At 43.1% G+C, this 16,159-nt stretch overlaps 1 protein-coding gene across 2 annotated transcripts in view; it reads left to right on the top strand.

The window, feature by feature from the left end:
* The window catches only part of LOC138929828 (small ribosomal subunit protein uS12-like), a 64,035-nt gene extending 51,666 nt beyond the window's left edge, over positions 1–12,369 (top strand). For both annotated transcript variants that reach the window (XR_011445995.1, XM_070289517.1), the window contains 3 exons: positions 452–722; positions 2,324–2,441; positions 11,833–12,369. Coding sequence is in view for 1 of the 2 variants with exons in the window: in XM_070289517.1 (XP_070145618.1) it covers positions 11,879–12,310 (432 nt within the window). In the remaining variant the exon portion in view is untranslated. The remainder of the gene's footprint in view (positions 1–451; positions 723–2,323; positions 2,442–11,832) is intronic.
* The last annotated feature ends 3,790 nt before the right edge of the window (positions 12,370–16,159 follow it).

Consider the following 16,159-nt stretch of genomic DNA (forward strand, 5'->3'; position numbering starts at 1 on the left):
AAAAAAAAAAAAGTATGTGGAGGGTTGGGGTGGGGGTGCACAAGGCAGTAGGCAGATCTTGGAGGATGGGAAGCGGGGATGGATGGGTTAAACGGGAGCAAGTGGGAAAGAAAACTCTGAGAGGCAAGAGAACAGAACAGAGAGAAGTGCAGGGCTGTCCTGGAAAAGCAAATTATGTGACTTGATTGCAAGATCAAAATGCAGCTCTTGCTACCGATTAAATTAGTTTATCTCTGCAGCACAGTGCTGGGCTGCAAAAGAGATGTCGTAGCTGGAGGTGAACAGGGAAATGAGCTCGCCATGCAGGGTTCCCTGCAGCTTCAGTGCTGTCCTGCAGTTTTCTTAGGAACAACAATGATTCCCTTTAAACAGTGGATCCTTCCCCTCCTCCCTCCAACTCCTCACTCTTTAGATGGGTTAGTCCAATTAATGACATTGACTGTTTTCGCAGATCCTATAGGAGCTTTGGCCCTGGTGTCTTATGAATATGGAAAGTTCCATTGGACAGAGAATGACTGGGCAGTGTGGACCAGTGCTGAGGAGAGAAAGCTGACCCAGCAGATACTTGATCTAACTGGAGCAAGTCCTGTAGAGCCTGCACTGGGAAGACCTTGGCAATCACCCAGCCGCTACCCTGGCTGCACCTAAACGCACCCGGGAGCTTAAAAGAAAATAATTGTGTCTGGGTTCCATCCTTGAAGGTTTAATTCAAGTTGTCTGGGGTAAGGCCCTTTATCATTATTAAAAACAAGAAAATCAAATGAGGCTACTGTGTGGCCAGAGTGGAAGATCCCTGACTTAGTTCAAGCTTTTCATTTCATAGATAAAAAACTGAGGCTCCTGAAGGCAATGTCAGGTGCCCTGATTTTTCACAGTTAAGGAGTCATGGTTCTTCTGCCCCCCTAGGTCAGTGCTGGCTCTGGCAGCCTAGAGGCATCTCAGTACAAGCACCTTCCTGGGGACTCCTGAGCCTTCCTATGAAGAGATGACTGAGTACTTAGTCCCTAACCTGTCCATCTGGGGCTTAGCACCCTCTAGAGAGGTTCCTTCCAGCCTGCTGAATATTTTATGAGCATCTGAAGACAGACTCAACACAGTAAATAACTTCTGTGCAGAACGCATTGGATGTCCCCCATCCCATCCCAGCGCGTGTGCGTGTGCATGCGAACACACACACACACACACACACACACTTGTGTACAAGCACACACAGGCTTAGCCTTTCCTCTTTTCTGTTTGAAATCAGATGACCTTTTTTCTGAACTGCAGTCACTGCCAACAATAAAAAAACTGGAGGGAAAAAGGTGAACAAAGGGAGTTCTGCTGATGTTCCATTCCAGAAGCATTTTGTTTGATTCTGGATGGAGAGGGGCATTTCTTAGACACCATTTGACTGAACAAGGGGTGCTGGGGATGGTAAAAGTGAACACTGAGGTGGAAAAATCAGACTTTTGCATGTCTCTCTTTATAGGAAAAACCCAGTTTATCAACAGTTCGTGGAATTTCAAATATAGAACACACTGTATAGTTTTTTCTTTTTAACAACAACACCAAATTTTTTTTCCTTTTTCTTTTCCTTTTTAAAAATAAAAACAATAGCTCTGCTGCCCCCTAATACTCAAGACAAATATCCTCTGGTAGATTAAAAATAAGAGAAATCAATTTGATTTTATACAAGACTGCATTTCATTTTGGAAGATCTTTTGGTCACATTTAAGTGCAAGAGGAAGAGATAACAGATGAAATAGCTTCATGTAGAAACAGAACATTCTTGAACATTTGTTCTAATTCATTCCCAAGTCCAACTGAGCATGATGCAGAATAATGGCTTTCACAACAATGACTCAGACAATCCCCTCCCCCTGCTTCCAAGAGTGTTTCCAGTTACATCCAAAACCTTAGATGATGGGGAATGAAAATAGCATCTTATTACACACCTGTCGTTGGCTCTTGGGAGAAATATCTTTCCCGAATGCTGTAGTGGGAGGCTTAATTTATACCCATCACAAATTCATATTCATGTGCGCTCCATTTAGGCTTTATTATGTTTATAAATCTTCTGATGAATGAGAAATCAATAATCTGAGGAATTGTAGATGTAGAAATAGAAGAAAAATAGAGTTTACTGTGCATGACAGTAAGTGCCAGCCCATAGATGCAGTGTTTGGGGTCTGAAACAATGATGAATGTCAAGTTACTTCAGGATAAAATTTCCAACTATTTATCTTAAAAAGTTAAATTACAGATACATTGTGGAGATTCTTCTGTAAGAAGTTATTAATTTCAGTGGTCAATTTCAATACTGTTTCTGGAAATTTTTCAGGCAGAACTCTTTCTGAAGTTATGTGAGAAAGGACAGCTAAATGTCACCCACAACCACAGACCTCCCTGGGGCCTCAAAGTCAGTGCAAGAGATGAAACAGCACCTGCAGGCTGAACAGGTAACGTTATAAAAAGGCATGCCATTCTGTCTCATCATTATACTTTTTATCATTACAACCACTATTATTCAGAAGTTTGAGAGTTTTTTTTTTTTTAAAGATATTCTATGCTTTCAGAGGCTAGGAACTCTTGGCATACATTTTTGATCTCTGATGACCCTTTATTTGTGTTTTTAGTGTATTGTTAAAATTGTCTCTTGAGGAATGTTGTGGTTTTCTTTACATTTTTTTGGTGGGCAAGATGTCTATTCAGATACAATTCCTGATAGGTTTCTCAGTTTTCAAAAGATGATACAAAGACCCATGAACTTGAATCAGCACTGTAGAGTTTCTGCATTTCCATTTCTTGCCTCAAAGTCTAACCTTGTGTGTTTTCCCACCTGGTGTGGTTCATCAGACTTCCTCCTACTTGAATCACTCAAGCTAAGAGGCTGGTGGATGGTCCGAACCTTGCAGTTACTTTACTTCATGGTTCAGACCCAGTGATTATTTTAGCAGGTGGATACGTGACCCAAGCTGGCTCAATTTAGAGCTTGTCTATGGATTTTCCAAATTTGAAGTGGAGAGCATGTTCTCTCTTTCTTCTTGCCTCACAGGTTCTGAAGTGCCTAGAATTGTGCCTGATACAGGTTAAGTGTCTCTTCTCATTATTGTTAACAGGGTGTGCCTTTGGGGCTGCTAGTAGCCATGGCCCCCTCCACATGAAGGAACCTGGAAGAATGAGGGCAAACAAAACAAAAGCTGAGGTGAAAGGTGGAGAGAGAAATCTGGTACGATTCACACAAATCCATCCTTTTTTTATGGTTTGGTCCCATGAGCTAATACGTTTCTTTTTCTTCTTTAATTTTATTTGGGATTCTGCCATTTGTAATAAAAAGTTCTGATGATGAACACAACTTGGTGTTATTTAGCAGATGCTTGGAAGTTTGGACTAGAAAAAAAGTGAAGATTGATGCAGGCATTTCTAGTAGTACGGACTCAGGGAATAAGACAGAAAATGTAGGCAGACAGAGTTGAGGGATGGTCATGAACTTAACTTTGGATGTATTAAGTTTGAAGATCTTTGAATTTTGCCACGTGGAGCTGTCCATTAGGTGTTTAGAAATAAGGATAGAAAGCTCAGGAGAGAGTTCAGAGGTGGGGATATAGATGTGTGGTCAACAGAATGGAGCTGAAACTGGAGCCCATGACCCTGAATGGGTCCAGTGAGTGAGTGAGTGAAGTCGCTCAGTCGTGTCTGACTCTTTGTGACCCCATGGACTGTAGCCCAACATGCTCCTCTGTGCATGGGGTTTTTCAGGCAAGAGTACTGGAGTGGGTTGCCATTTTCTTCTCCAAAGGATCTTCCCAACCCAGGGATTGAACCTGGGTCTTCCACGTTGTAGGCAGATGCTTTACTGTCTGAGCTACCAGGGAAGTCCGAATGGGTCCAGAGCAGGACTGAAAGAGACACGGGAGAAGGAACAGACAATGGGAGGTAATGTGGTCCAGTGAGAGGACAGGAGAGATGTCAAAGAGGATAATCCTAACAACACCCTCACATGATGCCAAGAGGCTTGGGTGGGTGAAAACTCAGAAAAGGCATCACAGGCTACAGGGAGCTTATTTGTACCACTTGAGAGAAAATTTCAGTTTAGTAGGAGCACAGGATTGAGAAATGGGTGGGAGAAATGGATGGGGGAGGTCAGAAGAGGGAAAGGTGTGGGCATTCCATAGTCTCAGTGTAGTCAGATCACCTCTTTTTTTTCTTGAGTAATTGTGATTTAAGCACATCTACAGGATGAAGAGAAATCAAAGGGCAGAAAAAATACATCAGATGGATACAAATGGAAAAAGCACATTAAAAGAGGAAGGGGTAGAGGGTAAAAGAAGATGTCTCAGAGAGAAAAAACTATTTCTTTATTTAAGACATCAGGGCAAGAGAAAAAGAGCACAGTGAGCTTGGAAGAATTGAAGGTAGGAGGTGAATGCTAGGTAGAACTCCATCCCAGGATGTTGAAGCCAAGAAGGTGGATGACAAGGTCATGTGCTGCTTGATTGGAGCTTCAGTGTGGACAGAATTTAGAACCACTACAAGAAATTAATTGAGTTTATTACAATAATTTTAGGGTATCACTGAGATTAGAAAGAATAATTTGGCAGGGTATTGTATTCAGTCAATTTCCACTAGCAGCCCAAGATAAGGAATGGCAAAACCCAAAGATACATTTGCCTGGTTCAGTGGAAAGTTAGGGAACAAGGAAATCTAGGATGCCAGGGAGCCTCACTGAGTGAAGAGGGCAGGTTTGCCTCACTTACTCGCTTGCTGTCAGGGACTTGTCTTCCTGTGCATGGCGTGCAGCACAGTATCCCGCACCTAAGGGAGATGCAATAAAGATTTACGCCATTGAATAAAAAGGCACTCGTTAACTTTTATGCTGCACGCTTTCATCTAGTTGCAGCTCTGAAACACAGGAATCACCTTCCTTTCTTCTCCACATTTGTTCTGCCAGTTTGATTAGAAAGTACAAGATGTTTTTGGAATCATCCCTGTGGAGAGAGAGGGTGGTGATGGGGCCATGAGAAAAATGGGAAGTAGAAATTTGAGAAAAATAAATGAATGTATTTGCATTCCTATTGTGAGGAAGGAACTGGGTGTGATTGTGTATGTTCCAAGCACAAGTACTGATGGCTTGAGATGAGGCAGTGTGTGAGTCACACAGAACGGGAGGTTTTATAAAGAAATTGATGAGCAAGGAGATCTGGGCAGGATACAGGGTGACCAACTATCCCAGTTGCCCAAGATGGAAGGTGACCATGAGACTTTTTATACTAAAATGGGAAAGTTCCAGAGTGATCAGGATATTTGGTCAGCTTACTGTGTGCAGAGAAACATGAAAAAATATATTAATTATCCATTTCTCTTTAAAATAGAGTAGTTTCAGAATTCCTGGAGAGGTCACTCTGTGAACCCCCTGAGAAGGAACGTTTTATTTGTATCGACAGACTAAAGAGTGTTAACTCCATGAACTGAACATGTTTCTAAATTGGGCTTCCTGAAGATTTCTAAAACTTCCAAGTAATTGATCTGAAGCTAAAAGTGTAAGCTGGGCCTTTATGATGACGTCTTAGATAAACTGTCTTATTACCTATTTTAAAACATAGTATTTTTATTAGAACCTGAAAGTGTCATTTGAGGTTACTCACCAGCTTTCTTGAAGTACAGTTTGTAGGATACTGGGGGAAAGAATAGATTCTTTTTTCCTCTCCACCCTCGCCTAGCTGAAGAAACACCATGCTGTTTCCAATGTTAAATAGCAGGTGAGATGCTTGCATGTTTCAAAGGCCAAACAAAACATAAACCAGATGGGACCTGTTTTGGTGCTGATCTGAACCAAAAGCTGAATAAAATGAATAAACACACCAAGAACACTCTAGACAATTCTCAACAGAGAAGAAACACATATATGACAGAAACATAATTGTCTTTAATTTGCAAATTGATTTTGGATCCTAAGAACCTGGAATGAATGGGGCTTTTTCTTGGGTTTTACCTTTAGTCAGTGATTTCAGCAACGTTAATGATTGTATGGTGGTAGCAGTAGGTGAATGGGTACGAGGGACAAGTGTGTTCAGAACTTCTCCTGAGGGAGCAGAACCTACAGAGGGCAACTGAGGAAGTAGTGGTGGGAAAAACAACACAAAAGCTTTGAACAAAGGAAAATGTAGAAACTCCCAGCATTCCGAGTTGATTGATACTCTCACGCACAAATGCTATGAATGACTTACTGCTTCATTCAAATTCTTGCTGCAAATCAGTGGGTCTCAGGCTTGGCTGCACATTGAAATTACCTGGGGAGCCTTAAAATACCTGATCCTTGGGTCCAATCCCAGCCTTGGTGCTGGACTGCATGTGCGTAACCAAGATTGATAGCCCCTATGCTGTCAATCAGGAAATCAGGAGAAAAGGCCCAGGCCAGTAGTTTCCAAACTGTATGTGCCTAAGAATGGCCTGGAGGGACTGGTAATATCTCCTGGGGCCCATCTTCAGAGGATTCAGTAGGTCAGGGTGGGGCCTGGAGATTATGCATTTCTAACAAGCTCCCCAGTGCTGCTGCTGCTTCTGGGCCAAGGATTGCATTGTGAGGATGCTGGCCTGAGTGGATCTTCTGTTACTGTCTGGAGACAACTAACCCATTCATAATGCCTTGCGGTACCCCTGAGAGTTCTGTGGACCCTCATTTAAGTATGTTTAGAGGGCACATCTGAATTGATTTGCCCCATTCACTCCAGCCAATGGGAGGAAGCCCCTCCTTTTTCAAGCCTGTAAGTGGAAGGGCTTTGATCTTTGCTGACCTTGTTGATTGGAGGGGGAGCCATAAAATTATCATCATAGGTGTCTGGGCATTTGCCAGCCAGCTCCATGGAGTCACTGATCTAATGGCATCCCAACTAGCCAGGCAGTCCTCCTTCTGTGTACCCCTCCATTCTACCTTGGAACCGCCACTCTGTGCCTGCCTTCATCCAACAAGCAGGACCCACAGTGCATTTGGAGTCCTGCCCCATTGTGCCCAGAGAACCTTGGTGGCCCAAAGAATAGTACTAAATCATAGGTACTGTTTGTGGGGGTCATTTGTTTTGCCAAAAACTGTGCTGGCACTTCATACACATCACTTAACTTAACCTTCATGCCAACCTTGAAAAACTAGAATAATTATGACCATTTTATAGATGAGGAAATTGAGGCTCAAAAAGTATGACAGAAAAGCCTTAGGGCCATTAAAGGAGAGATGAGATGTGTGGTTGGTCTGGCTCCAAAGTCCATGCTTTCCCCTTACTCTTCGGCCTACCAGGCACAGGTAGACTAGGGTGACAGAAAGAGCAGGGAACCCTGGCTGGTAAATGGTCTGGCCTCCATTCCCAGATACTGCTAAGCAGCTGGGCAGCCTTGGAAAGGTTGTAGCCCCACCCCCAGTGCCTCTGTCCTCAGATCCTTATCTGTGCAATAAGGGGTTTAACCAGATGGCTACTGTTCCTCCCACTCTTACTTTCTAACATTGTCTCTGAGACTAATGAAATTGTGCATCCTTTCCTGGGGCTCCGCCCTGCTTGGTGACCACATCATATATGCAGCAGATCTGTTTCCAGAGAGAGCACCTTCTAAAGGCCCAGGTTGAGTTACGGTGGCACCACTCAGCCAAGGTAGTGGGAGATATGTCAATCTGTCTGAGAGCCCCTGATGACAGTTTATAACCCACTTATTGAATGTCCCATCCACTCTCTGGTGACACTTGGCAGTCAGTTATCTGAGTTGGTACTAGACTGAAAGCTGGTAACCTAAAACCTGAGGGAGAGGAGGACAGGAATCAGACACACTCCATTCTGTATCCCCTTGCCTGTTGGCCCTGCGCGTGCCTGTCACCCACAGGAGGCCAGGGAGGTGCATGGTGGGCTCCACTTTCTGTAGCCCTTCTTCCAGGGCCTGCAAAGGCAAGCATGTGGAAGGATACTGGTCTTATAGCTTTTTATTATGGTATTATTAATTGTTCCAAAATTATGGTTGTTGCTACTAATAGTACATAGAATGATGTGCTACTTTCCTCCTGGAAAATGAAATGTGACCTAAAATTAGGAACCCTAAATTATTCATTCATATGTTTTTTATTAAAGTGTAGTTGATTTACAGTGTTGTGTTAATTATTGCTGTACAGCAAAGTGATTCAGTTATACATACATATGCATCCTTTTTCTAATATATTCTGTTCCATTATGGTTTGTCACAGGATATTGAATACAGTTTCCTGTGCTATCTTTTCTGCTTATAGAAGCTTATATCTGCTAACCCCAATGTCCTCCTCCATCCCTCCCCTTACCCCCTGCATCTTGACAACCAGAGTCCATTCTCTGTATCTGTCAGTCTATTTCTGTTTCATAGATAAGTTCATTTGTGTCATATTTTAGATTTCAAATATAAGTGATATCATATGGTATTTGTATTTTTCTTTCTAACTTTCTTCACTTAATATGATAATCTCTAGTTAATCCATGTTGCCGAAAAGGGCATTGTTTCATTCTTTTTATGGCTGAGTAGTATCCCAGGGACGGGGGAGCCTGGTGGGCTGCCGTCTATGGGGTAGCACAGAGTCGGACACAACTGAAGTGACTTAGCAGCAGCAGCAGCAGCAGTATTCTGTTATATATATGTGTTACACACCCTCTTTATCAATTCATCTGTAAGTGGACATTTAGTTTGCTTACTTCCATATCTTGGCTATTGTTAATAGTGCTGTACGGACATAGGGGTGCATGTATCTTTTTGATTTATAGTTTTGTCTGGATACATGCTCAGGAGTGCGATTGCTGGGTCATATAGTAATTCTGTTTTTCATTTTCTGAGGAGCCTCTATACTGTTTTCCATGGTGGCCACACCAGCTTACGTTCCTAGCAATACTGTAGGAGGGAGGAACCTTAATCAGAGTTGATCATTTTGTTTAAATGAGTGTCATCTTTCATCTGTAATGTGCGAGAAAGCAGCAAGATGGGCCACTGATCAAGTGCCCTCCCAGGCCCTGTGAGATTCCATCACAGATTGGAGGGTACAGAGCAGGTAGATGCCAGGAAACCTGCTTTCTAAACAGGCAAATAATGCAAAGATTTTGTTGTTGTTGTTGACTCTTTATATGTTTGATGTTAAAATTGTGGTCAGATACTCATAACATAAAATTTACCGTCTTAACCACTATAAAGAGTTCAGTTCAGGGGCATTAAGTACATTCACATTTTGGGCCACTAGCACCACCATCCAGCCAGGAACTCTGTTTATCTACAAAAATATGTTAACAATCTTCACACAACACTAAAAATGGCATCTCCAAAAGCAATACTGTTTTGAATTTATAAACCTCCATTGTAGAAATTTAAGGCATTTCACAAACATTGCCTTGTCCATCCTTGTGACGACCTTATATAGAAGCAGACAGATCAAGAAGCAGAGAAATAGGAGAGCAGACAGATCAGGCTGAAAGGAGGAAAGAGACCCAGGGGATATGCAGGTCTGCTCAATTTCCCTTTGACTCACAGAGACTCAATGGATCACCCAGGTTCTCTTGGTTTTCAGGTAGCTGAGGATCTTAGAACTTGGATATGTGCCTTTCAGTCTGTTTTCAGTTTTCTATGACTGTGGTGGTTTAATCGCTAAGTCATGTCTGACTCTTGTGATCCCATGGACTGTAGCCTGCCAGGCTCCTCTGTCTATGGGATTCTCCAGGTAAGAATACTGGAGTGGGTTGCCATTTCCTTCTTCAGAGGATCTACCCCACCCAGGAATCAAACCCAGGTCTCCTGCATTGCAGGCAGATTCTTTACTAACTGAGCTATGAGGGAAGCCTCACAAATGAGTGCTTGTTTTCACAAAGTGTGTTTACTTAACAGGCCAGAATACAGGAGTAGGTAGCCTTTCCCTTTTCCAGGGGATGTTTCCAACCCAGGGATTAAACCCAGGTCTTCTGCATTGCAGGCAGATTCTTTACCAGCTGAGCCACAAGGGAAACCCAAGAATACTGGAGTGGGTAGCGTATCCCTTCTCCAGGGGATCCTCCTGACCTAGGAATTGAACTGGGGTCTCCTGCATTGCAGGTGGATTCTTTACCAACTGAGCTATCAAAGAAGTCTAAGACTGGGATGACAGCATTAACCAGAGAGGGAAGTTAGACGATAGTGTAGGCTCGCCCTGCCTCAAGGGAAAAGTTTTCTTCATGGACAAGTTGTTGGGATAGGCGTATCATTGTGGGAGTGGGAACTGGGGTCAGGGATACTCTGGCAGAGTTGGGGTTTAGGAGGAGGTTCTCAGGTTCTGTCAGGTTCTGGGCAGCTGCTAATAGAGAACTGTCGGTGCAAAGAGCTAATCTAATTATAAGGCCGAGAGAAGAATGCTTGCAGGTACAAAAAGGTTTTTCCTGGTCTTGGAATGAAACCTCCATGATCCAGGCTGCATATGCGTGTGTTTGTGAGTGACAGAGAGACACACAAAGAGAGAAAGCCAGGTGGAATTCAGATACAAAAGATGAAGAGAAAACGTGTAATTTTTCCTGGCTGTAAATGAGGGATCAGATGACAAAGTGAGTCATCAAAGTTAGTAAATTCAATTCTTTTTTGCAATTTGGTGATATTTTTTAAAATGATATTTTGGTTGGAGAAGAAAATAGAAGAAAATTGTATTCATAGAGAGTTGTGTTTCAGTCAGATTCAACCTTTTGGCGGCTGGAAAATTTCCAGTGAATTTCCAGGAACAAGAAAATGATAGCATTCTTGGTGCAAGGTCTGAATCCTCAAAGTCCAGGAATAGTCATGCATAAACTGTGGTTAAAAGACAGAGTGAACTTAAGAAACAGTCTAACAATAGAGCCCAGCAAGCGGGATGCTGTCACTTAGCTGGATGTGTAGGGAGAAGGGGCTGCTTCTTCATGAACAGAGTAGGCAATGAACAGGTATTGTGGTCTCCACTCAACCAGTTATATCTCATCAGTTTCTCACTGAAAGCACATGGAATAAATATTAACTTTGCTACTGGCCACAGATCCTTACAAGAGAAGATAAAGGGGAAACTGAATAGTGGAAAGAAGGAAAATGAAAGAGTACATGAGGAAAATCAAATGGGAAAGAAGTAAAGAAAAGAGAAAAAGATTTTTAAAAATCATACATTAAACTCCAAATGAACAATGACAGAGTGGTCAGAATTGGAGCAGGTGATCAAGAGATAGCTTTTCCAGTTTAAAGCTGAGATGACACAGTCTGCATCGGATGGAAAACCTCCTAAATAGAACTAGAAGATGGTGCCAGTTGGTGACACATTCTCTAAAGAGCAGAAGCCTAGTCCCCAAGTCTGGTGGAGCTGAACCCACACAAGAGTGGGACCCCCCAGGTCGGATCACAGAGCAGCAGCAAGGCCATTGTCCCCTGGGCCTGAAATCTTCTTCACCTCTTCCCCAAGAGCTGGTTTGGCTCTCACTCCTTCCAGAGTGGGGATGAGCCCTGAGTCTCAGGCAGCAGAAAGGCCACTGGAATCTGGCTGCCCCGACAAACAGTTGTCTGCCTTCATCTCCTTTACAGGGTCTACTGAGGCAGAGTGTGTCCTAGGACACAAGACCACAGAACCACAGAATTTCAGTGTGAGGAAAGAGCCTAAGTGTCTCCTCATTCAATCATTTCCAAACTCTCTTGCTTGAGCATACTACATACTTTGAGCATGTAGCTTCAATTTAAGCATATTCATTCATTTTTAAATGACATATTAGCCTTTTGTACTAATAGATTTATTTTAAAACCTACATAGACATTATATTTATAAATAAATATATACAAGTTATATTATTTTCTTCCTGTCCTCTAACATATTATCTTCATTTCACCCAGGGGACATGAAATCCATTTTTAAGACAATTCATCAGGCGCCGGCAGGATGGGCAAGTGTCGCGGTCTTCATACTGCCAGGAAGCTCCGTAGCCACCGACGAGACCAGAAGTGGCATGATAAGCAGTACAAGAAAGCCCATCTGGGCACAGCCCTGAAGGCCAACCCTTTTGGCGGCGCTTCTCCCGCCAAGGGAATTGTGCTGGAAAAAGTAGGAGTTGAAGCTAAACAGCCAAATTCTGCTATCAGGAAGTGTGTCAGGGTTCAACTAATCAAGAATGGCAAAAAAATCACTGCTTTTGTACCCAATGATGGTTGCTTGAATTTTATTGAGGAAAATGATGAAGTTCTGGTTGCTGGATTTGGTCGCAAAGGTCATGCTGTTGGTGACATTCCTGGAGTCCACTTTAAGGTTGTCAAAGTAGCCAATGTCTCTCTTTTGGCTTTATACAAAGGCAAGAAGGAAAGACCAAGATCATAAATTTTGATGATGAAAGCACGATAGTAATAAATTTTCCTATACCAAAAAAAAAAAAAAAAGACAATTCATCAGAGTCAATCAGATGTTTTCATCTATTCTGTAACTCTCTTCCAAAAAATCAATCTCTCTCTTGAATACCTGGAGGGGAGGCCATTCCATTCTGGGGACACTTCTATATGTTCCCTGGTTGCTGTGTCCCTGTTGGCTCAGATGGTAAAGAATCTGCCTGCTATGCAGGAGAAGTGAATTTGATCCCTGGGTTGGGAATATCCCCTGGAGAAGGAAATGGCAACCCACTCCAGTATGCTTGCCTGGAGAATCCAGTGGACAGAAGAGCCTGGCGGGCTACAGTCCATGGGATTGCAGAGTCAGAGATGACTTAGCGGCTAAATAATAACAATACTCTGTCCCAGGTGGGCAAGATGGGAGATTCCATACAGAATTACACAAGGCGTTTTGGTCAGAGCTCAACACTTCTCTGGGAAAGAGCCCTTGTTCCGCACTTGGCTCTCTCTGGATCTCACTGCAGTGTGAGCTGTGTGGACAGCAGGAAGGCTGTCACAGCCATGGTAAATATTCTGGTTGCCTCTGGTATGCAGAAGAGCAAGAGTGGCTGCATTTGCGGCTTCCAGGTGGCAGACACACAAGAACAAAAGCAGGCAAGGAGGAGCTGGAGGGGTGTCTGGGAAAAAAGAGATCAAGGAAACCTGACTAGTGTGCGATATTGACTGTAAACAGCCCAAGGTTGTTTGGGGTAAGCAAAATCTTTGACATGGATCACTTCTTTCTTAGCAACTGTGGGGGCAGGTGTTCCCAAGGAAGGATGAATGAGCCCGGTAGCCGTAGTAGGTTCCCTGCCTGCTCAGAGGTCCCTGGATGTTAATGTGAAGAGCACGCAGGGCCCCCTGCCATCTATAAAACTCACTTTTCAAGATTCTGCAAATGAACTGTTTCCTCAGTTCTTCAGCAGAGTTTTTCCAAAGCACACAGATGCTAGCGGTGGAGCTGGTTTGGGGCCAAGAATCCTTAGCCAAGCAAGGGTGCAGAAAGGCCTGGGGGAGAAAAAAATGCAGGCTGAGTTGGTTCTAAAACATCTCAGGGTGCTCAGAGAACCAAATGGAAACACTTATCCAGGCAGCTTTTTGCAAAACCATTTGAAAGAAAATCTCTCTCAATAATTAAACTGGGTGTGTGTGGGTAGAATCAAATCTTTCTAGAATTCAAGATGAACTTTCTCTCTTCCCCCTCCCCTATTCACCTGCTTTTGAATGGCAAACTAAATCAGACACTGAGACCAGATTTAAAATTATTGCAACTTTTAATTTGAGTTCTTACCATTTGATATTGAAAGAAAAATATTTATTTTGTGGTAGGTGTCCCAGATTGGAAACTTCTCTGAGTTTAGAGGAGGCAGTCTTCAGGGTCCATAGGAATTGGATAAAACTCAAAGGAAGTATAATTTGGGTTTTAGTCAGCAGTCCAGGGCGGGGGAGGTTAGACTGTGGTAACAATTGGCCTTTGTTTGTCTGGAAAGTTTTTCTAACTCCTCAATTCTAGTAATTCTCCCTGCTGCCCTGGTGATAGGTTAAGTGTGTATCCCAGGCCTGGACAATCATTATATGCTGCCTTCCTGACAACAGTGATTGGTGCAAAAGTTGGGTCCATGACTCAGACAGGGCTTTGCTGAGGTCTGATATGTAAATATGAAGTAGCTTCCATGGCCACTAAATGGGAGGGTGTAAATTTGAGGCTCTTGGACATCATGTTATCACCTGCCATGTGGAGAATTAGAGTGAAGCCAAGACAGGCAGAGATGGAAGATGGATGGATGGACATATGAGGATGGCTGGGGAGGGAGAGAGCCCTGGTAGCAAGGCATTGACCATGACTCTCTAGAATCTTGCAGCCCAGGTGGGATCCATCAGCATCCTTTCATCCTTACCTTTATATATGCACTGGATATATATAATTTAATTAATTTACTTATTGTTGGCTGTGCTAGGTCTTTGTTGCTTTTCTCTAGTTGCAGCGAATGGGGGCTACTCTCTAGTTGTGGTGTTTCTCATCGCAGTAGCTTCTCTTGCTATGGAACATCAGCTCTCAAGCATGTGCTTAGGCAGTTTTTGCAGCACATGGGCTCAATAGTTGCAGTTCCCAGACTCTAAAGCACAGGCTCAGGAGTTGTGGTGCACAGGCTTGGTTACTCCACAGCATGTGGGCTCTTCCCAGATCTGGGATGGAACCCGTATCTCCTGCATTTACAGGTGGATTCTTTACCACTGAGTCACCAGGAGAGCCCTCATTCCCACCTTTGAACTAGAACCTAATCCTGATAATGTGACAAGGTCTTATCTCCATCATGATGGCTTTAGGTTCAACCTTCAGTGTGTCTGCCCTGGAAAATGACAGTGAACTTTTCCCTCTCTTCCTGCTCCTGCTTTGCCTTGATGCAGTCCATTTTCCATACAGCAAGGAGGCCATTTGGTTGCCTGCTTGCACGGAGTTTTGAAACATTAATTACAGCCTGTCACTCCTCTGCTCAATCCCTTCAAAGGATTCTCACCTCACTCCGAGGACAGCCAGTGGTTTTTTCTGCAACCTCTGTCCTCTCCTCCTTAGAGCTCATCAGCCTCCTCTGCTCCTGATCAATTCTCCACTCTCTGATGTGGCTATCTTTTAATTTTTGTGCACTATATATTTATCTCTCTGGTTTTTATTGTTGCTTTCATTGCTGTATCCTGTATGTCCAGTGAACCCTGGAACACAGTGAGTACCATGAATTCCAGGGCTGGGCTCCAAAGCGCTGGTTCCCTCTGCTCTTGCCTTCATTCTGTCCCCAAACTCTTCCCAGCCACCTGAGCCTACACATTTCCTTTTTTTGTTTAAGCTAGTTTGAGTTGTGTTGGAAATTTTTAAACCTTGAGATTTGGGGGAGACCTGTATGTTGCTAAAGATGAGATAAATGGAGCTTTCTGCAAGTTTCTGACGTTGGTTCAAACTAAGTGCTCTAAAGATGCCATTTGTTGAACCACGTCCCCACAGAACCATTCTGTATACCTTGGCTGCACCCCAGACAAAACTTAAATCAGATATCTAGGGCTGAGAAAGCAACAATAATGGAAGCAATAGTAGGTAACATTTTTTGAACGCATACCACATGCCAGATTGCATGCTACATGGTTTCACACACGTTGCCTCATTTCATCCTAACAATCGTTCAATCAGGTAGCACTGCTGCAATCTCCTCTAAATATTTGAGGAAATAAATTGAGGTACAAAGAGCTTAAGCAGATTACCTAGTGTCTTACAGGGAGCCAGTGATAAGAACCAGTTACTAATCCAGGCAATCTGATGCCAGTGCCTAAGATTTTTTATAATTTGGTTTTTATTTTTATAAAAATTCAGTACACATAGTTTTTTAAAATTAATTTATTTTTTTTATAATTTTAAAATCTTTAATTCTTACATGCACTCCCAAACATGAACCCCCCTCCCACCTCCCTCCCCATAACATCTCTCTGGGTCATCCCCATGCACCAGCCCCAAGCATGCTGTATCCTGCGTCAGACATAGACTGGTGATTCAATTCTTACATGATAGTATACATGTTAGAATGCCATTCTCCCAAATCATCCCACCCTCTCCCTCTCCCTCTGAGTCCAAAAGTCCGCTATACACATCTGTGTCTCCTTTGCTGTCCTGCATACAGGGTAGTCATTGCCATCTTTCTAAATTCCATATGTATGTGTTAGTATACTGTATTGGTGTTTTTCTTTCTGGCTTACTTCACTCTGTATAATCGGCTCCAGTTTCATCCATGATGTCCATCAGCAGATGAATGGATAAGAA

Source organism: Ovis canadensis, chromosome 26 (genome assembly GCF_042477335.2).
Source record: "Ovis canadensis isolate MfBH-ARS-UI-01 breed Bighorn chromosome 26, ARS-UI_OviCan_v2, whole genome shotgun sequence".
Lineage (NCBI taxonomy): Eukaryota > Metazoa > Chordata > Mammalia > Artiodactyla > Bovidae > Ovis > Ovis canadensis.